Source organism: Halictus rubicundus, chromosome 5 (genome assembly GCF_050948215.1).
Source record: "Halictus rubicundus isolate RS-2024b chromosome 5, iyHalRubi1_principal, whole genome shotgun sequence".
NCBI lineage: Eukaryota > Metazoa > Arthropoda > Insecta > Hymenoptera > Halictidae > Halictus > Halictus rubicundus.
In genome coordinates, this window is record NC_135153.1 from 8703865 (window position 1) to 8727879 (window position 24015).

The 24015-nt window shown below is 39.7% G+C and overlaps 1 protein-coding gene across 1 annotated transcript in view; it reads left to right on the forward strand.

Annotated features, from left to right (window-relative positions):
• Positions 1–23591, forward strand: part of Wun (wunen) — a 47076-nt gene extending 23485 nt beyond the window's left edge. The window contains exons 3-8 of the mRNA XM_076788107.1: positions 9299–9403; positions 9479–9678; positions 12498–12555; positions 13307–13483; positions 14204–14299; positions 23420–23591. Of these exons, the coding sequence (XP_076644222.1) occupies positions 9299–9403; positions 9479–9678; positions 12498–12555; positions 13307–13483; positions 14204–14299; positions 23420–23497 (714 nt within the window). The 3' untranslated portion in view covers positions 23498–23591. The remainder of the gene's footprint in view (positions 1–9298; positions 9404–9478; positions 9679–12497; positions 12556–13306; positions 13484–14203; positions 14300–23419) is intronic.
• Positions 23592–24015: the final 424 nt, after the last annotated feature.

Sequence of the window (24015 nt, forward strand, 5' to 3'; positions counted from 1 at the left end):
TTTTATGCTCGATTTCGATAGATTGGCGTACTCTGAATATAAAAGTACTAAAGTGTATTTGTCCTAAAACTTACCATTGCTAAAATATTTGACTGTTTTCATGAAGAATGTTCTTCATATCTCAGAGCTCGTGAGACACACTGTATATTTTTTTAGGTCGAGATTTCTTCGAGACGCGAAAGCCGTGTTCGTTGTTTGCACCGAAAATTTTGCAGGTTTGACTGTAATTTTTACAGGAATTTTAGTTGTACGTTTATACGTTTTAATATCTGCAATGTAAATTAGCTGTGTTGGCAAAAACGTACAAAACAGTTTAAAAACAAACTGGAAGGTCATATAATGGCCTCTTTAAAGTCAATGATAACAGGTTTGCTTTTCAACGAATTACACTATATTATTCTACGTGCATCAAGAAAACTTCAAAGTTAATTTCAATTGCAGATTTGGTGGTCTTCGATCGCGTAATATTCAGTTTTTTGTTTTTTAAATTTTCATGACTGGGCCAGGGAACGGTGAACGGCGTTGAATGCATAAAATGTCAATTGAGATAACTGTGTCTCATATATTCCGAAGGAAATGTTATTCTAGATAATGTAACTAAGCAAAATGTAACTCCGTTACCAGTGCGGTTACGGATAAATAATTAGTAGACTACGGATTTTATACATTTACCACAAAAATGGGTAGGCGTTCTTTAAAACAGTAAAAACATTAGAAAACGTTTAAAATGCTGTTACATTATGTTCAACCTATTAAACATATTAGGAAAGAAAATAAATGTCTATCTCGCTCCAGTTTGTTGCAATTCAGCTAGGAAATTTTTATTCTGCATAAAGATCCGCAGTCTAATAATTACGACGACTGGTACCAAAACGTTTTATTCGGCCTCCACTCTGCAACGACAAACCTAAGCGTCGACGTGACTCTAGACATGAGACAAAACAAAAAAAAAAGTCACATATTTCACAGCAACGCTTGGCGCTGTCACTCTTCTTTAATGACTTCGATCCTTCCAGAAATATACATCAGCTGCCCGAAAGGAAAAAGATCTCTCCCAGCTGATTTGAGTTTTCTGTTCGGTTCCGGTTCGGCTCCGTTCCTCGTATCGCGCACGTGGGAACGCTGCGTCCTATGTATCCGAGCGTATGCACGCGACTAGAGGAGACGAGATGCGATGAGAGGGGAGGGGCGAGGCGTCGAGACGCGTCTTCGCAGATTTCCGTTTCGAAATCGGACCCCGTCTCCCGAAACGTCGGACCCCGCTTCGCCCCCGCGAACCCCGGGCCCACGGGGGTTCGTTTGCAGCACGCTGTTCAAATTAACGCTGTCACCGCGGGCGAAAATGCCGGTCTTGATGGTCTTGACGGGATTCCTCTTGTCCGCGAATGAAATTGGGTGGGCCGTCGCAATACCAACTATCAAACTACCATGCCATGCCATGCGCCGCCGCGCGGAGACTCACGGTCTATCCGGAAGGTAATCACGGTACAAAGGGATTCTATTATAACGTAATGAGAAAGATTAAAGGGTGTCGTGTTTCAGCCACTTCTCTGGCTGTCTTGTAGCGGCCCTCGCGGAACAGACTAGACGCACGGTCGCGCGTCGCGAAAAACGAAGAAAACGACCGGTAATGGCGCGATGGATGGCCGTATGTAATTTTAGGGCCGATATTTTGTAGCCTCAGCACACGCCGAGGCCTAGCACGGAGGAGTTAATTGGATAATCAACTCTCGTGTTCGGCGATTCGCAGAACCGGGCTTAAACTTAGCCAATCTCGGCCGCGTAATTGGATTCCGCGTTTAGCGAACACTATTTTCGGGCCTTGATTAACGAGATACGCGGTATTGATAGCGTGTCACGGCAAGATGAACGGGGTTTGTTTAACGGATTAATTCGGTTCCACGTCGCCGACGGAATCCTCCTTCGGTTCCCTTTGCTCCTTTCGCTGGTTTCCCTCAATGGCGACGACATCTGGCTAAATTAATGATACGTAAAAAATATTCCTCCGCACATACTTCTCTAGAAACTGCAAGCTTGGTGTCCCGAAATGTGGCAGATTTTTTTCTGAATTTTGAAGTGCCGTTTTTCGATTTTCCGGTATAACTACCATTACAGATGAGCTATCCGGCAGAAACTTGGTTTCTTTTCTGGTAGGCTATCGAATGGTTCGAACTTGATCAAAATTGGGCCGGGGGCGAATTTGACCCCTGAACCCGGCTATAGCCTTTGCCCTACATTTTTTTTTTTTGTAATCATATTTCCACAACTTGGTAATGTAAGAAAAGATTGTTTTCTTACGAGAAAGTATAAATCCATTTACACTGATAAATAGACTGCGGATTTTATGCGTTTATGACAAAAGTTAGTAGGTGTAATTTAGAACAGTGACAACATTAGAAGAATTTTATATTAACCCTTAACGGACCAATGTCGCCATATAAGCGGCATGACACTTTTACTTGCTGGGTCCAATGCCGCGTACATGGTGACAAAAATAAAAAAAAAATAAAATATATATATTTTCCTTTCTATACTTGATACAAAAATGTTGAGTCCACAGTTTCTCTTCGTATGAAAAATAGCTTGGACCTGGTGGGAAGTAAACTTGAAGAAACACTTTCGGACCGTTAAGGGTACAACATAATCAAAAAGAAATTAAATTTTTATTTCACCCCAGTTTGTTCGAATCCAGATAAAAAGTTTTTATTCCGCAGTCTACTGATAAATTATTATTCTGGGAGGTGTTTGAACTTTGATCGAGACCACTTACCCCGTGCGCCGACCCCAAAAATGGACCAGTTTTTTTTCTCAATTTCGAAATTAATTGAATAAATCGCTCGTATAGGTTGAGCACGGTTTCCGTCGGAGCAGAATGAAAAGAGGGAAACCAAAGCTCGACTCGGAGATTGTAGAAAAAATGGTAAAAGCAGCTGGAGGGCTGCTGTTGAACCCTTCTCAGATTCCTGAGATGGCGCAGGTATCTACAGTGTACAGGTAGAAAATTCGTGAGCCGGTGAAACGGATTCCTCCGAGGGAAGAGGGCAAACAACTGCACACTGCACACTGCGCGCCGAACACTGCACACGCACACGTGCACACTTCCGAAGGAATTCTCGTGAACGGATTAACGGATCGTGCTGGGAAGAGGGATCGCTCCTAACAAGGGCCTGCTTATTATTTCAAGAGCCACTGTGCTCTCCTTCGTCTTCCGCGGGTCAAACGAGTGACACTCGATTCTAAGCAACAAGAAACGATTGTCTCTGATTGTTACATCGGAAGTCTGTTTGCTTCCGATGCACGCGTCGATATCGGAACTTCGAACAAAGAAAATGTTATACGTAGATTTTATGCATTTATGACAAAAATGGGGGTAAGCACAATTTAATGCAGCGGAGGTGTTAAAAAGATTCCAGGACAATACCGTATTGGTTTGAGCATAATAAAATAAAATAAAAGAAGAAAGAAATTTTTATTTCGCTCCTCTGTGTCTTACAATCAATGCAAACATTTTTTATTTTGCATAAAGATCCGCAGTATAGTTATATTGAACACGTATCAGGATTATACGTGTCGAATTCGACAACATTTGTAAAAGTTGTTAAATATTGTCCAAGGAAGTCCATACCAATCGTGCTATCTGTAATTTGTTAACAAGAACGTACCAAAACATTTCCAAAACAAACTGCAAGGTCGCTCGCGTTCGCACTCTCGATCATCTACAAAGGGAGACATAATAATGGCCTTTTTAAAATCAATGATAACAGGTTTGCTTTTAAACGAATTCCACTGTATTCTACATACTTCACGGAAATTTCAAAGTTCATTTCAATTGCAGATTTCGTGGTCTTCGATCGTGTGTGCCATATTTAGTTTTTTAAATTTTCATGACTCAGATATGGGACAGGGTACAGGGAATAGTGCTACAAAATTGGGGTTGGCGAACAATTTTTATTTCGGACAGGATCGGAATTTTGAGAGAATAGTTATACAGTGCTGGGCAAAGGAGTATTCGAAATAGAAAACTGTATGTAGTTTATTTTATTTGTAGGACATATCTATAACTATGACCATGCAAATAAATTATTTTATTTTTAAAGCATACCTATAATCATGCAAATAATTTATTTTATTTTTAAAGCATACCTATAATCATGCGAATAAATTATTTTATTTTTAAAGCATACCTATAATCATGCGAATAAATTATTTTATTTTTAAAGCACATCTATAATCATGCGAATAAATTATTTCATTTATAAGAAAAAATTTCGGAAATATTATTTAAAAATAGTACTTTATTTGGAAAATATTGAAAATAATGAGACTTATTTTGTAAGACTGTGTAAAATAGTGTTTCAAATAGTTGATAGTAACTTATACCTTTGCTTAAATTTTTCGTAGTATTTTATTTGAACCTCATTAAATTATGCTATTTAAAATATTATTTTAAATATTTTTTCCCGAAATTTTGCCCAGGTGTGTTATTATACACCGCGTGCGTTACACAATACACAAACGCCTCCACAAAGTTTTAATTATATTTGCTAACTTACGTGACGTTTCTACGATGGGATCAGACTCACCTATTTCCCCGTCGGCGTAAAAATTCCTCTGTGAACCCTCGGGACAATAAAACGTCGGGAGGAGAATGTTTTTTACCTACCGCACCGTGGCCGAAACGGCGTGGGGCGATGGAAATAAATGAATTGTTCCGAGATACATGACTCGTCGCGGCCCCGTGGCCGTTTATCGTCCCCCATTCCTTTCGGGCCGCGCATCGTGACGCGGTTTGGCCGGGGCAAGAAGAAAGGATGACCGTTCGCGCGTCGCGGCGCGTCGCGTCGGTCCCGTGGAACGGCCAAAACGAGCAGGTAAAAACGACCGAAACCTGCGCCGTTGTATTTCATTGACTCGCGCTTGTCAGTTGTATCACCTGGCGGCCTTTATCTGGAATCTGACCGGTTAACCCACTTTTGTCGGAGGGGCCGTGACAGATCGCTGGAAACCCGGAGGAGAGATTACCAAGGCGTCGAGTCTCTTGAGAATTTCTCGAGTCGACGCTTCGACGGTTTTCCTTCTCCGCTTTTAATCTCGGATTACGGATTACGGATTACGTCGACCACGCTCACACTCGCACCTATGCACCGTACTCCGAGATCGAGAGAGAAGCCACTCCGCGGTGGACACCGAGAATTAATCGCTTTACGATTATGGTATCTCGGCACATCGACGAGAACCCGATGGAGTTTCAGTCCTACGTGACTTCTCCGTCCCCCTTCTCTTTTTCCCTCTTCTTCATTTCTTGTCTCGTTTACAGTGATTTCTCCTTATATGTCGCCAACGCCTGGATGATAAACGGCGCGGGATTATCCCGACTACCGCGGCGTATACCCCGCGAGGGGCCTCGGTCGCCGACGAGTGTAAACAACACTCGGGCAAGACTCGTGTTGTTGACATATATCGAGAATTCAGTGTACCTGTTGGCAGCATCGACCATCTCTGACCGGTCAATTTTTAGCATCTCCGAGAAAATGTTCTTGTTGCGGTACGTATATTTTCAGCTGTTCAGAGACGAATTTTCGAAATTAAAAAGAAGAGATATGTACTTAATGATTTCTTGTTTGACTAATAATATTATCAGTGCTTCCACAGTTTTTATCGTTCGGAGATCGTGTAGCGATCCTGTTTGCTCTCTGATAAATAAAGTGTGTAATTCGGAATAAATAGTCGGGGAATCGTTGGACAAACAAGGTTTATTCGGGACTAGGTAGGAATACGTGGTGAGGACATCAAAATTCGACAGAGCAAAGACATAAAAGTGTAGGAACTTTTTGTATCGTAAAATGTACGTTTTCTCAAATTTACGGCGTGTGCTTTTGCAAGGTTCCGCGCGGTTCTACGTTAATCAGGCGTTCAGGTATTATCTCCGAACTCTCCTGTACCGAATTTAGGGCGCCCAGGAGGTGCTCTACCCCCTCTCCTTCCCCCCTCTCTCTACCAACAGGAGTGCAGGTATTATTTCCGTACGCTCCTTGTCGAACGAGCACCTTCAAATGTCTCGTTTATCGTTGATTTTAGATACCATGAGTTAATTTTATTTTTTGCGATTCCTGTAGTAATTTGATGCGTTTGTTTCCCATACGAGTAATACGACCCAGTTGCCGGAATCATGTTATGCATACACGTTCGGCGATGTTCGTACAGCTGTGAGAAACTGGTACCCATCTTTTGACACCTCTTTCATCGCTTTTACCCTGGCCCCCTCTCTGCTTTTGAGGAGATGATATTGATTTTTATTCGCACGCTTGTAGTTTTGTCGGCGAGTCGTACAAGATACAACATGGCGGCCAAAGAAAGTTTGAATACAGTAATGTATGCTACAGTCAGTCCCATCAGTATTCGTACGCTCTTAAAAATCGCATAACTTTGTCAATATTGGACTATACTACTTGAATTTTTTTGAGAAGTTAGAACAATTTAAAAAAACTATTAAAGAAAGGAATAAATTCCTACTTGGCATCTGTGTCTTGCAATTAACGCAAACGATTTTTATTTTGCATAAAGATCCGCGGTCCAACTATAACTGTACCATAGTTTTCGCAAACTGTAATTTTATTTTAGAGCAGCAACGCGTTTCTCATAAATACCTGCGTCTTCTAAAACAATGGAAGCGAGGAAACTACAAGACAGGATAGAAAGTTGATAGTTTATTTAACACTAAACGTAGCGACACTTCTTGTGTACCTGTTCCCACCGTGCGTGGTCAACATAACCGATCATTAAAAACAGATATTGTTAATACATTAAACGTAGATAATAGTCAATTTGTTACTGAATGAATTAATAGATGAACAACTTCCACAAAATGGCGATGCAAATTTATTTTCATATAATTTCAATTATACATTTCAATTATGCGATGCTCTCTCCTCGATTTACAAAATTGTACTGTGTCGTCCACCTTTGCGGTTCGGATGCATTTGCCATGAAACAGTATTATTCACCAGGCTCGTGCGTAACTTGATAGGGTCCCATTCAACAAGATGGTTCATTTATTTTGAGCTGGTCATGCCACATTGAGAATAGCCTTTCTTTTATACTGATTGTTTAGGTTCACAAGAGTAAATACCATATTATCTCGTGCGGTCAAATTGACCTACCGCGGAAGGTAAGACAAGATACATATATTTCTTGGAAAAAAAAAATGAAACGAGAAATAAATATTGAAAAATACATTGTATACGTACTTTAAGAAAAGTCGTAAAGACAAATAGCGATGTGATAATGTTGTATGCACGAAATTGTACGCAGAAGTTGGAAAAGGTCAATTTGACCGGCCGTGGTAGGTTTAGTGTTAAAAATCGATCCTAGTTCTATTTCGCGGCCGAGTTTGTTAATAGGAAACGGTAGATCGTGTCTCGTCCGATTGCAAAGCCTTATCGCGAATAGAGCACAAGTTGTAAAGACTAAGTAAGAGCATGTATTATAGGAACGTCAATGTTATCTCTAGAGTTCCTTAAGAGCCAAGGGTAATCACGTGACTTTTGCAGAGCCAGCAGGTCGGTAACTGTTGTATAATTTCCGTTCACAGCCTTCAGCCACCGACTTAAGATCCGTCTTGGTCTTGATCCGACGGGTCTTAAGTCTGTGACTAAACTTGCCACATTTTTTGCTGTGTATTATCGACATTATGAATTCTGACGCCAGAAACGTACTTCGAGCTTTTCGCTTTATTTCGCAGAGAATCAAGACAAAATATAGCTGAATTTCTAGCTGGAGATATTTTCTAGCGCGCGCTACTCTCGATTTCATCCAGAAAACTCATCCAATGGCATAAAAATGCTTGGATAGTAGGCAATTTTTGGCCTACTTCTAACGCTTATATTACCGAATTTCTGCACAATCTCGTCAGCTGATGACCAGCGCGTGTTAGATTGAACCTTCCTCTTTCGAACGGGCCCTTTCCCAGCGACAAAATATTCTCGTATAAGGACGAAAAGTAGAGGCGCGTAAAATCATTTTTCGCCTATTTTTCGGTAACCTGGTCACTCTACCTTATCGCGAATCTACGGAGTCTTGGCTCGTAAGAACATCTATTATGGGAACGTCAATGTTATCTCTGGAGTTCCTTAAGGCTCTCAGCCGAGATTGCTAGAGCTCTGCCAATCAACCTGCACCTATGTCAACGATATCTCCGAGATATTCCGATTCTGTGAATGTTTACCGCCCGTTAATCGCTCGAAGATTTAACGATGCTATCGATTCAGAGAAAACTCGGCGATACTCCTTTCCGTGAATTTATTTGACAGGGATCGTTACTCGTATAAATTCGAAATTTCGAATTTAATACGAAATCGAATTGATTTTATCGTGCGTATTCGAAGAACGTGTCGCGTTATTTTCAAGTGGAAAGATTAGCTTACTCTCGAGTTATAGCAATAATGCTGAAGAGTTGCAGACGAATTCGTCTAGGCTACTGTGACACTAATAACATCCAAAGAATTCAGTACACATTTTTACGTACTATAATCCTACACTATACATCTGGCTATATACCAGAATACTTTTAATTCCTTAGGAACACAATTGTAAATTCTTAACACTTGAATACTTGATTGTAATATTTTTACGAGCGAGCAGATTAAATTCCCAATCAATTTTTAATATTTATAGTTTCTAGGATAGCCGTGGTAAATGGTTTGCAAAATTCTGGAGTATTAATAGGTTTGTTTTAGCGAGGACAAGCGTATAGTATACAGCAGTTGCAGGTGGTAAAATAATAATGAGTTTGCGGATATAAACCGTTTTATGATTGCGATTCTGTTCAAGACAACAGCGTAGTTTTCGAATCTATGGGCGTGGCAAAAATCTTTTAAAGCTTCTTTGAAATCTGCCCGCGTGTATTTTTATCGGAAAATTGTTTGCGATACTAATATCCACGATTAAGGACGTAGGTGATGTTTGATGTTTCTTGATAAATATGTTCAGCGGAAATCCATTTATGGCCACACCCAAAGAGTTGAAAACTATGCTATCCAAATATGACTAGTTACGATGTGGTCTTAAGCGATACTACTGACATAAAGGGGATCAGAGTCTAATTGCTCATTATTGTTTTACTGTCTTTAATTGCTGTACAGCCTTGTTATGACTCCGTTAATACCCCCGTTAATTATCTTCCTAGCTATTAATAAATATTTGAATTACTCCTAAATTTGAAAAACGCGAATGATATCCGTGTTTCGCAGCATAGTCAATTGAAATGGTTAATTTGACGAATTTATAAATTTTGTTGCAGATGATTGTGGGTGAATATCTATACACGAGATACAAAAACATCGAATCCCCCAAAATGTTATTTGGACAAAATATTCCTCCTTGGATATGGAACGCCTATAAAAAGGTATGTATCTGTACGACTCGATTTAGCATTTTCCAATTCTTAGTAGCACTGATCGTTATCGATGAATTATTTCAGATTGGAATTTTTGGATTTGGTGCAATCACGACAGTCTTCGTCACAGACTGTGGGAAATACACGATCGGCCGCTTAAGACCCCACTTTATGGATCTCTGTAAACCTGTTGTCAATTGTAGCCTAATGGAAAATCAGCATCGTTATATCGAAAGCTTCACTTGCGGAGCGAACATCTCGTCGAGACTTTTAAAGGAAGTCAGGTAAATGTTTTTTATTAATTTTCAATCAATTTCACATCGACTATGTTACTTGGAGGTTATATGTGTCCGAGAAGTCCGTCGCGACGGCATAGTGGTTAGCTGTTCAGCGTCTGAAAATTTGTTTAATCCAAAAGTCCTACAATTTTAAATTTATATTGACCCACTTTAGTTTCCCGCACGAGGGATGGATCTGTGTTACGCAGAAGCGTACAGTAACCGCATTTGTTGTCATATTACACCTTCCGTGCGTACAAACATTGTTTTCTCCGTCTACGAAACACAAAGCGCCATGCTTTTGGTAAATAGATAACGTGTGGTCAGTAGTAGAGCGTATTGCGGGTCGTCCGCTGTTGGCAAGGACAGTTTCATTTACGAAGAGATTTGAGGAAACGACGATAAAAGCTCACAGAGAATTCATTGATGCCGAGTCACCCTCTAAACCAGTGGTTCCCAAAGTGCGGCCCGCGAATTATATTTTTGAAGGTGTTAATAAACAGTTTGCAAGAAGAAGTAATTACTGTCGTAAACAAAGAACGACTATGTTATCAGTATGAATCTATCTATCTATGTCTATTTTCTTACCCTTTTTTTTCTTTTCTTTTTTCGGTCCGCCAAACATTTTGGAATGTACAATTTGGCCCGGCTAGATAAATCTTTGGGAACCGCTGTTCGTCCGTCTGCTACGTGCATACATATACGTACATACACATACTAACATATGTACACGCAGAGTGTGGAGTATTACAGTAGCTCTTCCATTCATCGGCTCCGTGAATCGCTTGCCACGGTTATTACTCGAGATTATGTTTTTTAGAAGTCGTTCCATTCGTTCAATAATCCGCTCTTACTGCGGACACGTCTCTGCTTTCATGGTAAAACGAAACGCGCTTCTGTTCGCAATTGACTCGAACGTTCCGAAGAACTTTGAAATTTTTATCAAATATATTTATGTTGTTCATTTCTTTCTTCTATAACATATCCCACATGTGTATGAAAGAAGCAAGTAAATTTTAAAATTACCATCCATTTAGGAAAGCATTGAACGCGCAAGCGAGGCCGGGTTCGCTGAATCGGCAGAACGGTGAGAAATGCGCGCACGGATCGTTAATAATACGGGGTCATTGTAGCTAGAGCTAGAGTGACAATGACTAAGGTGTGTTCCACGTTCACGGGACGACAGTCCGGCCGTGTAATAATGTTTCCGTTACCGAGACCCCCGTGCCGAGGCCTACGCGACGAAGCTCCTTGATTCGGATCGAATGCCGTTCATGCGAATCGCCACCGAACAACAGCAGACCTTTCCTCATTGTCATTTGCTGCTACCGGCGCGGCGCGCGTCCTTTTTTTCCCTCGTATCCGTTGGAACCGGCTCGAAGTACTGTCCCGGCAAAAAATCAACGAAATTCCGTCACACCGCCGAACCCCCTATTCCAGATCAAGGATTGATCGATCGATGGCTGGGGATCGGCATGCATATATGTATGTATGTCCCTGGGACGGACGAAAGAATGTTTAAAATTGGAATTTCTGCTTCGGCGCTGGATGGTTTTTCAAATGTTGATAAACCCAAGTGCAAGCAATTTACGGGACTGTCGCAGATGCAATAAATACAGATGTAAACATGAATAAAGGGAAAAAAGGATACGATCGTCGCTGGCTAGCAGCTAGCGTTAGCAGCCTTTAGCTAAAGTAAACACAATTAAGATGAAATAATAGGTTCCGACAGCCACTTCCACGAAGAAGGCGCGCCTGAAGGGAAGGGAAAAAAAGAAAGACGCGAGAGGGGGCAGATAATATCCGATTAAAGCAGCTTCTTTGATGCTCAATTACTCTTGCAGATAGAAGTCCACGGTCCACCGGGCCCCCTTTCCTTCTTTCTTTTTCCCTTGGTTCTTCCTTTCGCTCTTTTTCGTCTTGCGCGCGCTACACTCCCGGACAAAAAGATAGTAAATCTTGCATTTTTTAAAGTTTTCATTCGTTTCAGCGCAAAATATCATTCGCAAATTTATCAACGTTTTGTCCTGCTCGATTTTGCCAAAAATGTTCATCTGCTCGATTGAACACACCTTAAGGGTTCGATCGTCATTAACACGTTAAGTGCCAAAAATCAATCACAGATATTCACAAGATGTTCACACGAAATTATAGAGGATGTTGTCTTAACCCTTCTGAATTCTAAAGATCCTAATGAAATTCGGTTTATCTGGATATGTTACAATAAAAATGAATTTCTAAACCTAGTCAAAAATCACTGTCAGTCACATGTGACTGACGTGGCAGTTAACGTATTAAATAAAATAATTGTAATATTATTTTAGCGGCGTACCATCCTTCGGTAGAACTTTTACTTAATTCCTCGTTATTCCTCGGGTTTCGATTTGCACCGCTGACTTGTATCCTGAAATGGCGTATATATTTAAATAAATTTCGGTTGGAACGTAAAAATAAATGAAAATCAAGCGAAAGTTGATGCGTGCCATCTTTTTGTGCCGGAGTGTATGATCGCGGAGGATCTTCCGGCGAATCTTTATGATCCCGGCGCGGCTCCGAGGCAGAGCCCGCCTTGCCGATTGTAATCGGCACTGTACACGCCCCGGAATTAATCCTGACAAAATGAATAGGGTCCCATTACGGGACGCGTGTGCTGCGCGCACCGATGACGATGTGCCCGCCGCGCTGCGCCGCGTTGCGCCGTAGTGCGCCGTAGTGCGCCATATTGCGCCGCGTGTTGAATAATAAAACGAAAATTTGTTGCGCGTAACGACCACCGAATGAGATTTATTCGACACGATACGATTTATAATCTCCATCTCTTTCAGATTATCCTTCCCCTCGGGACACTCGTCCTTCTCTGCCTACACGATGATCTACCTCGCGGTATGTACCCATTTTCTTTCGTTCGTTCTTTTTATCATATTTAACAGTATTCCCTTCGACAGAATTCGCACGAACCGAATAATTATTTATTAGACCGCCGCGTGTGTCAAACGTGGGTTTTGTTCGGCCGGATTACAGGCCGTCGAACCTTTTTTTCCAATTCCGCAACGTGATTCATGCGTAGAAGCGATCCTGATCAAAATCGACATATAAAACTGTACGACGCTCCAACAACCGTGAAATTATTGTGCCCGAGTTCGACGAACACTGCGCCGGTTTTCGCCGCTCCGGTGGTGAGATTTGTCGAATGTTAACTAACAATCACGCGTGTACTGCGTTTGCTCGATCAAAGTACAGCGATTTCTCTGTATATGTCGCCGAGGCCTGGACGATAACCGTCGCGGGGTCCCAAAGCTCGAGAGGCCCCGGTAAACATGACACGGCTCGGGTATGTCTCCTAGACGATACAAGACTCGTGTTGTTGACAAATATCGAGAATTCACTGTACACGGCGTAGGACACCTATAATATAAAATAATTTTAGTAAAAGTTCATCTCACAATCATTACTGTAAAAATCTGGGACGCTTGTGGAAACTGCGCTTGAAAAGAAATAAAGACCAATTTGTTGTTGGAATTTGAATGTTGCAAATTCGAGAAAAAAAGGTTCGAGTTATGGTTTATTGAAGGTTGATCGTTCGACCGTGCCTTTTGACGAGATTTTAATATAATTCCTTTGTTTTTACTTCCAGTTGTACTTGCAGTTGAGAGTGACATGGAAGGGCAGCAAATTGTTGAAACATTTCCTTCAGTTGGTGTGCATCTTGATGGCCTGGTTCACGGCACTGTCGCGAGTTTCCGATTACAAACATCATTGGAGCGACGTTCTGGCCGGCTCGACCCTTGGTACCGTCATCGCAGTAGTCGTGGTGAGTATTATTCTCCTTAACTATCCCATTGTACGGCCATAAATTACCCTCGATCATAAATATGAAACAGCCTAGGCCCTAGGCACCCATTTTGAATCTTTACGATCCTCGCTGGCTGCGGTTTACAATGTAAACGAAACACGTTACTACGTAACGCGAAACCGATTTCAAACTGATTAACCGAGACAAGTACGATTACCTGCAGTGTGTCGAGGCTTTTCCAAAACGAGTTTTTCTTTGTCGTATAAATTAAACAATACATGTCCTCGTCTAAATATTCTTGATCGATAAACGTATGAAGACTTCTGGAAAATTAGTTTTTAATATTGTGGGCTTGTGCATCTACGATATATTCGAGCGTGCAGAAAATACTGTAACAAATAACACTAGCTAACATAAGATGTTTATCTTTGTACTTGACGTCTTAACATTTCTAAGGTACGCAGGATATGTAGAGAAGGTATAATAGCATTTGAAAAGAGTAATTCGTTTAACGGCCGGCTAATAAAATAAATATTACTCGATTTGCTCGTGCATGCACAACCGTACATTATCGTGAATGCAAATGTGCATCCAGAGTCTCGTGATCGAGTACCTACCGGAGACGAACGAACAAGTCACGGTTCCATTCCGATAAGGCGAACAGATAAATCGATGTTTATCCATAGCACGGAACGCGTCGCAAAGAGCCGAGGTGAATTATGTCGAAACTGTTCGTAGGCGATCTGCGTGGCGGACCTGTTCAAGGAACGGAGAAGTCGCCTAACGGAGGAGAATCACCGCGCGGTCGATTACGAGGCAGGAGCCGGCACACAGGTGAATAATGGCACTAGCAATCGCAACTGTTGACCTAACGAGCTCGCTCTTCGCTTGCTGACCGCAACAAGGCCGTGACTGTCTTCTACATACTTGCTACTGTCTCTGGGAAGCTGGCCTGATTTCAGGGAACGCAAAATACCGCTCGCCTGGACAATCGAATCGAATAGGCGTTTCGCCAAAAACGCCACCGGCACCGGTCGTTCGATCGAACAGTAAAATGTCTGCCTTACGCTGGGACCGCTGATTATGTACGGAATCATGATTTCGTACCGTCTTCTTTCCGACGCGTCGGCGCGCCTAGGCGTTCACGGTGCAACGCCTCGCTCTTGTCGTCGTCACACTATTTGTACAAACGAAATTGTCCCGGGGGCTTGTCTTCCTTTTTTCGTCACATCCTTGTCGTCTGTCTGGTTTCGGTCTAGCTTCGCCGATCGGTTCAACGTGTTGCCGTGTTGCTGTGAGAGGTTCGCGTAGCGGGGAGCGATCAGAATTTTCTGCTGTGTTTATTATCTCGTCGTTTTTATCGACCACGTTGGCTATCTTTCGCGCGAGAGACACACTGGGTGTCTGGTTCTTGGAATGTGTTCGTATCAATTCGTTTTCGAACCGAATATTAAAATACAGAGGCGGCGGATTAGCTGACGTCTGCAAGACCGAGGTGCTCTCGAAATATCTCCTCGTTTTTAACAGTACTGTGCGTGCCGCACAAGAAGTCTCGCGAGAGTGATCGGAGTGGAAGGGACACGCCTCTAGCTGCTCTATTGGCTAAAGCGTTCGCACATACTATGCAGCGTGTGACGTCGAAGCCTAAGCATTGGCCTACTGGAGCGTCCACGGTGGGGTTAGGCGGAGCGCCCTTTGCCCTTGTGTCGTCCCAAGAGACTTCTTGCGAGGCACGGACAGTACACACATTCTACCTTCAGCTGCCTCTCCCCGTTTCTCTACGCTCTTCCAGTTCTTCGCTTCCACTCCCATATATTTTCGACCTTTCTCCAATAGTGTTCATTTACCTAGACCTTTCTATCTTTATTCCTGTAGTTCAGCATCGCGGGTAAATACCAAGCATACGCTTTCATTAGGTGCTACCGAGTCGGTATAGCCTCCGTTACTCCGAAGGTTGAGCCTAGAAACGATAGGAAATAGATGTACCGTTGTCGATTTAAGTATATTGTAGAGCCACTCGATGATTCATATAGTCGCTTATCCTCTTCTTTTTAGAACGAAACAAGTAGGAAAACTGTACCCTCGGTTTTGCAGATGCAACGAGAATCGCTCTGTACTTTAATAAACTCTTACTTACAATGATGCTAGAGAAGATAGACTCTTGAAAGCAGTACTAACGATAAGTCTATTGGTAGTGTTCGAACTATCCAACTATCGATTAAAAAGAAAAAGAGACATAGTACTTAATAATTTGTCGCGAAAGTATTCACGATGGAAGAGAAAAATGTACGAATATGTTCCAAACTGCCAATCGCACGATGCCAAGCCTGGCGAAGTTTTTATTTCGTCCATGTTATCTCTCCTTCAATGGGATTTTATAATTGATTATTTTATGCTTTATGTGGGATGGAATTTTATTATCATCGAGTCGTGTAAAACGTACATACATACTGGGTACGTAGAAGGACGACGGTTGTTTTAGCGTAATAACGCGGGGACGACGCTACTGCATAGAGTATAGAGCAGGCCTGGGCAATTGGTGCTCCGAGAGTCGATGACGTAGAATCGGCTGCCCCCACTATCGCGACAAATAAGCCGAGCTCGTATTCCCCTCTCGCGCTGGTGCGATTCGGAGCGGGAGAGGGGGGGTAACCGATCCTACGTCATCGACTCTCGGAGCACTTGTTGCCCAGACCTGGTATAGACTGTAGAGTATAAAGCCGTGCACGTAGCTTCGGCGAGGATGTATTTATTTCTTGTTGAGCACTATTTATTTATACGCTATAAAGCGCCAGCGACGGATCAGCCACCTCCTGCGGGAGGTACCATTTGTTGTGTACAGTTACCCGATAAATTCGTGCCGCGACAGGGAGTATCATTTCCGTCGCCGTTTCCCCTGCTGATGCATCACAGATTCACGGTAGAAGCGCAGAAAAGACACAGGGTCTCGCAAAACAGTGATGGGCAGCTTCTCGAATGCTTTTCTAATTCGAAAAATCGGCATTTTATGTTTCTGAAAATTTTCTGAAATACTTTTTTTTTGCCCATCACTGCTCGAAACTAACGATAACTGCCTTCTAATGGCTACACGATATTTGAATAGGATGACCGGACGATGATGTATTGACCAAATAGAGGTACTTTAGGGGAGGGGTTTCTAACGATAATTCGAACCACGCAATTTTTATAAACATTTATTTATTCTCTAAATACTGTTTTTATTATGTTGATGGATCTATGAGATAGTTCTATTCAAACAGTATTAGACTAACAGTAAAATATAGAAATACTCGATTAACCATTTTTAAGATATATAATCTTCTTTTTTTCTAAAAAAAAGAGGGGAAAAAACAAAAGATAACGTAAAAAAGATTTGCGGAAATATTGTATCTAAAAGTCAAAGAAAGTATGTAGTTCTTCTGAAAGTAGAACGTCGTGTAACGTTTAACCGAACACGTATTACATGCATTATTTATTGCATTACTATTGCATAATTATAGTGATATATATGTGATTCGATAAATAAACTTACGGTATATTTGAGGAAAGTTATTATAAGATTTGATGGAAAAAAAGTAACAAGTTCATAGAGGATAATGAAGAGAAATGTTGAAACAGAAAAAGATTAATTAACATTTAAGGATCACATACATGGGGTAAATATCGAGATATACACGGTTAAATAAACGATTCTTACAATGCATGAAGTAATTGTAATCCATTTATAACTATAGAATATCATATTCCGACTCAATAGTTATCAGGAAAGTACTGTTACACGGGAATTTACAAATAGTAGAGAGATGGGCGAGTACTATTCCTCGTACGCGGCACGAGTTTGTTAAACGGCGTACGAAACTGTATCGGTAAAAAAAAAGTCGACGAAAGAATCGGCTTAATTAACGAAACGCTCTATTCTTTATTTTGTTATTGCTGTCCTAGACAGATCTACTAAAACATTTAGGACACCGTGTAGGTTGCAAACCTACAAATTCATAGCCCAAATCTGAGCTTCATTCTATAATATATTCACAGTTTTTATGAATACATTGTTAATTTCTGCCTAAACAAACTGTTTCGTTTGTGAATTTGCATTTGAATATGAAATAATTCATAGTTACAGCATTTGAATATGCAACGGCAATTTAATCATTATTGTTAAAATATGAACTAATTTTGTTTATAAACCGTTAGTAATGTTAACAAGACAATATACCAAGTACCTTTGGTGAAACGCAATACACAAAATTGTGTTCGATGTTGGAATGTGATTGGAAAAAATGTATAAACGAAGCCGAAGTTCGTTTCATTGAAATTTTGATAGTACTTAGAACGTACTATAAAGAAAAAGGTGCTCAGAAAATATTCAAATATATCACTATGTCAAACGATGATATTCGTGGCGTATAGAAGCCCATTTGGCAATTTTACTTATCGTTACCACATTGTGAACATTCGAGTTTTAGATTTAGGGAATCCAAACAAAAATCGAACCTTGGTTGTAATCAGGAAGATAAGCAAATTTACGAAATAGAGTTCACTAAATGTTTTCGTTTAGTATGCGCAAATTGGGGTCACAGATCGACTAGAAAAATGAAAACAAAACAGCACTCGCGAAGTATATTTGTTCGAAGGCCAGGAAATCTTGAACGTCGACAGGTGTCTCCCAAGTCTATTCTTTCGTCAACCGAATTGTAATGGAAGGAATGCAAATTCGCAATTTATTCTTGTACTATACGTATACATAATGTTAGCCTTTGGTCCTCTCAATCAGTTGGCCCTATTATCTGTTATCAACTTATTGTTTACCAGGGGTACGAAGATATACGTTTAAGCCAACGAAAAATGCAATTTTTGTCCGGTCGGTCAGGATTTGTTCGAGGACAGGCCGTTTGTTATAATAATTTCGCACGGTTGTAGCGCGGGAGTAGCGGAATTTCTAGTATTAATTGTTTCTATTGTATAATATCTATACGCGTATACTATGTATATATTATGGTCACCGGTACACAATACCTACAGTGTATGACGCGACTAATTGTAAGTATACTTAGGATTACGGATTCGAACGCAGATTTTATTGGGTAGAACGATTTGCTCAGTACATCTTGTGGATCCACTTGCACAATGTCGACGAATTACTAAGCCGATTACGAAACCGGGAGAGAATGCTCGAAGAAAAAAGACAATGGAGGAAAAGAGATCAGATTTCGATCTCGAAACTAGGAAAATTGTTAATAGGCTACGGGTGTGCGGGTACCCGAAATTTCGGGTTCGTGTCGGGTCGGAATTCCGAAAGTTTGCAATGTTCGGGTATTTACCTGACCGAGACCCGACCCGACCCGACCCGACCCGAGGATCGGGAACCCGCACACCACTGTGAGTAGCGTGTGTCAAGCGGATGCTTCGAGACAAACGTACACGTATACTACAAAGTATTACATCGTTATTTAAGCAATTATAGTACGCTTTATGGAAACACATATGTATAATGTATAATCTTATTGAATTTCTAACTATTAGACTCTAACACCATTACGAAAGTGTATATACAATATATTTCTAGGGCGCAAAATGTTGTAGATTCTTGTAATTAGGCAAGTTCAATGGATGCGATATGCTCGCCCCTCTCGATTGATTTTTTATTGAACTTTTTACATACTCGGTGCGACGCGACGGGCGTACTAGGTGCGCACACTGTCCTTCGACATGATACCTCTTTGATAGCATAACTGTAGCTGGAACGATGACGATCGACAGTGTAAACTTGTAATCGGTGATAATTACATACACACAATTAACACATATTAGTTTCATTTGTATACCATTTTATACCGATTTGAATGGTTTTCTATTTTAAGTAAATATTTTCCGTAATATGCCGTTCTAAACATTTATCGCAAAATTATGAATAATCCATATACTTTTGTATTGTATTTTCAAGTAAAAAAATCAAAATAATGCACCTCTCGAATATCCTGCAGAAACACTGTTGTTGTACATTCTTGTCTTTTAAACTTTTCAAAAGGTGACAAGAACAGTAAAAGCAGTTTCTTGTCTTTGTTACTTTCTGACGAGTTTAAAGGTGAAAGTAGTGAAATAATTATTCGTTTACACTTTTGCTCGTCACTTATGTATTGTATACAGCGTATTTGTGATATCTCAAAATGGTCGAATAATTCGTAAGAGACTAAACATATGAAAAAAAAGTTGTTCTTGTTCAAACGGTTTTGGTTAACCGATGTGCATCATTTTTTTTGCACGTACTTGTATGCGCAACGTGGAGAAAGACTCTAAAGTCAATTTCATTTTTTAATCAATCTGTTTAAATATAAATTACCATAGCTCTGACAAATTCACATACAGGGTGTGTTGGATATACACATGTCCGTGTACAATGTTTATTTTATTCCTGTTTTGTAGTATACGGTTTCTTTGAATTTTGATTTTTCACAAAATTCATCTTTTTTTTATCAACGTTCCTTATGGAATAATTACAATTTTGTTGAATTTCTTGAATGATGAGAATTTTATCTCTCCACTGACGTGACTGCAAAAAAGATTATGCAGAAGATATTAGGTGTCGCAGCCAAAAACTTCTAGGAAAAATTGATTGGTACATATCTCTTGTGAAACATTTGATCGTTCTCGGATAACCCAAACACATTTTATATACATATATGTATATGTATATGTGTATGTATAGGTATATGTATATGTATATGTACACACACACACACGTACGGTGTGTATTGGTGCTTGAAACGTTTCACAGACATACGGCGGTGTTGTGTCATCGATCGGAAGTATTCTGTACCTGTACACCGTTGAAAGACGAATTTGTGTACTGTTTCTACGTTTAAGATAGAGATCTTTATTTATTTTATAATGAATATATCGTGTTCTATGATTGGTTCGCGAGCGGTGTCTACAAGAGAACACTAACTTATTTGCGATCTACTCTGAACCTCGACAACAATAAAAATTGCAAACGATCTTCATTGTCGGACAAAATAATTTCTTGTTCCCTTTTATCCGAATTTCAAAGTTCGTGGTATCTGTAGAAAATGTACACAGAGGATTTTATTTATCTTTATTAAATCTATATTATCAGACTAATAATATGGTGAAATTTTTAACGCGGTTATACGTTCATTTTCGTTGCACCAGTTTTTGTTTTCTCGGTGCACCAAACGCGAAGAATAAACAATATCTACTGATCATCGTACTTGGGCCATGGTTAACGAATGTTACTGCATTTATTATCGGGTAGGCAGAATATTTCGAGAACGTAACGTTTGTGATTCTCTTTTATCGTCCAATTTATTTATATTCGACTTTTGAATGATAAGAAATGCGTCGCGTAAAAATTCTAGGGACGACTGCCGATTATACATACGCGTGCATAAGTACATTATTACGCCTATGTATCTTTCGCATTTAATAAATATCGATGCAATGTTGGGTGAGCGCGAGAGTTTTGTCGACATTAAGTAATAAAACATGATAACTGGTTTTAATATTCTTATTCATTACTTCCACGTTATGCTATCTCCCTCTCCGCGTAGTTAACGAAACAGTAAACGATGTAACCGAACGTGATTTAAATTGAAATAAATCGACGATCAACCGTTTCGTAGCGTGTCAAGAAAAAATATTTCATGCAAAGATTCATCCTTTTATCTTGATCGGCAGGCCATTTAGACGCAAGGATTTAATAATCGCGCGCCTTGTTGTATTTTCTCTATTTAATCGCGTTTACAGATAAGATAAGATTGGATTCGGATTTTCCATTTTTATTTTCGTTTTGGATTTATTTTGTATTTTTTTTTTTGTTTTTTCTTGGATATTCCCTCCGAGATGAAAAAAAATAGCACATCTTACATTTTCTTCGAGTTCTGCAGTAGAAACTGGTAAAAAAAACATATCTCATTATTACTAGTTTTATTTGTTGTTCGTGTCATTACTACGCCTGCGTTTCTCATTGTACGATACCATGCAAAAACGTGCGTCGTAAATAGCTCCTATTGCCTGCGCAGCATATCGTATCAAATGTAGAACAAAATCCAAAGTTCCACGATTGCAATAGTCGAGAATGAAATTCAGCAGTACAACAAAGCTATACTTGTAAAAAAAAACACGAAAAGTACATATATGTTTTATTCATACTATATGCACAGTTATGTAAGCTGCAAAAAATGGATTTAATTGATTTTTTTTAATCGTATAAACAATTGATAGTGATAACATTTTCTGATTTATATTTCTTTAAAAAAGACAGCAGATCGGTAAGAATGGGCCGCGAAAAGTAACCGAGTTACAGTAATTTTGGAATCAAAGTTAAACGCGTTAGAATCGAACCGAAGCATAACGGATGAGGGGAAACGGATAATAAAAGCGAGAATTGATCTATCGGCGAAGAAGAAATTGCGCGTGCTGGCCCTCCAATCGAGATATGGAAATCCTAAGCGAAAGAGACGAATGGAACAGAAGACAAACTCCTATCGATCTTCTCCGTTCGGTTTCTGCCAAGCAATTATCGGAGAACCGTGCAGCTTGGTCCAAGTGGAGTACCATCGCGGAGATTGCCCCATGATAACCGAGGTCACTGCTGAATATCCTAACCGATAAATAGGCAGATTATATTTCCATCCACATTCTTGCAAAGTTATAACAGATTTACGTCACTGTTGCAACCAACAAATAAATGTTCATTGAACACGATTTACATTTGTCAAGTGATATTATCGAATGCATAGAGCCTGCAGGCTATCGTTCAAACTGGTTTCCATTGATCTGATCCATAAGAATCTGAATAATGATGATCACTCAAACATTCATCCATCATTTGTACAAGATGGTATCCGAGTTAACCACCATTATTTATTTATCCGTTTTAATACTTAATGCTGTTGCATCTGGGTGGCATGCCAAATTGCCATCATTTTGAATTTGCATTCATTAAAAAAGAAAGCATTACATGCGGTAAAAATATAATAGTTGTGATTTAAAAATGTTCGATCGATAAGTGCAAGCGACGCACGTGTGAAGTACTCCTTGAGTAATTTAGGCGACACACTGTTCACAGGACGTTCCAAGGTCATTGTAAAGTTAATTAAAAAAAGTATATGCCTCCCTACATTCTGCATTATATAATTCTTGAGATCTTCGACTGTTTCAAGTGAAACCGGACACGCTGTATGTAAGACACCCGATCGACCCTATAATATCAGAACAATAGCTTGCCGAAAATGATCTCATCGAAGACACCGTTGTAATACCAACACGCAAAGATGATATTATCCGATAAACTCAGTTCCTGTTACCATTAGTAATATTGATTGCTTCGACGTTATAAATGGAAGTTTGTTATCTGATGCAAAGTAGGAAGGATGATAGCGTTGAACATTTTTACTGCGAATATTACGCGGCACGAAGATTAATCTTACGTCTACTTTGGACTGCCGTGCATTTCAATTCTCAGAGTACTATACAGATAAGCTTGAAATATTAACATAATCGTACGTGCATCAATTTTTTCCAAATAACACCGAAAGATGGTTAAAATTCCATACTATTAAAAATGTATAGTTGCCGTCATTATAATATATGTATACAGACTTGTACACTTGTCTATGTTAATGTTCATCGTTTTTATGTATATATGAACATATGTATGTATGTGAGTGTAGCTTAAGCTAATATTGCCGTTTACAACTAGGCGACTCATGGACCGTGTGGTAAGAAAAATTGATCTTTAGAATATCTCTAGGAAAATTAACAATTCATTTGCTATTGCTGTCAAGCAAAAAAATGTCGCCTCATCCGTTCAAATACTATCCGTCGTCATTTTCAATAATTGCGTAAATAGAAAACCATTCATTTGGTAATTAATGTAACCATCAATTTTGAAAAAGTGTTCAAAATTTAAATAAATCTTTATTTAAATTTCAGAATGAATTCGTTTCATTAAGAACAGAATGCAGATCCTACGATGCAATAATGAAGAACGAATCTGAAGAATATGAATAATCTTACAGAAAAATATGATTAGATGGCAACATGATACATCTGTAATACTTTATTAATAAAAGTGAAATAATATTATGATGCCTACAATTCGCTACAACAACGATATAGTAGCGACATCTATTAAAGATAGCAATCACTTTGATTCTTTTACCTAACCTAATGGACATTTTAAACTTACAAAACTAATTCTGTTAGCCGGAAGATAATTATTCGACGAGTGTAGTCGTGTAACGAAGTGATTCGCGAAACTAACAATACATTAGGTTCCTAACTTTTTATATTTACACATGTAAATGTACAATATTTTTTGATACACTTTTTGCGACGGATTTTTTGGTAAACGGAGTTTTCCAACTGTATAAACATAACCTCCATGCGAGTGATGCTCGTTTTACGTAGTTTTCAGAATACGAATTTACTTGTCTTACTCGGTGGTCTTCTACTTTGCCTTGTCTTTATGATACAAGTGAAACAAATATACAATAACAATCAAAAGTACAACAGATATGTAGGATACA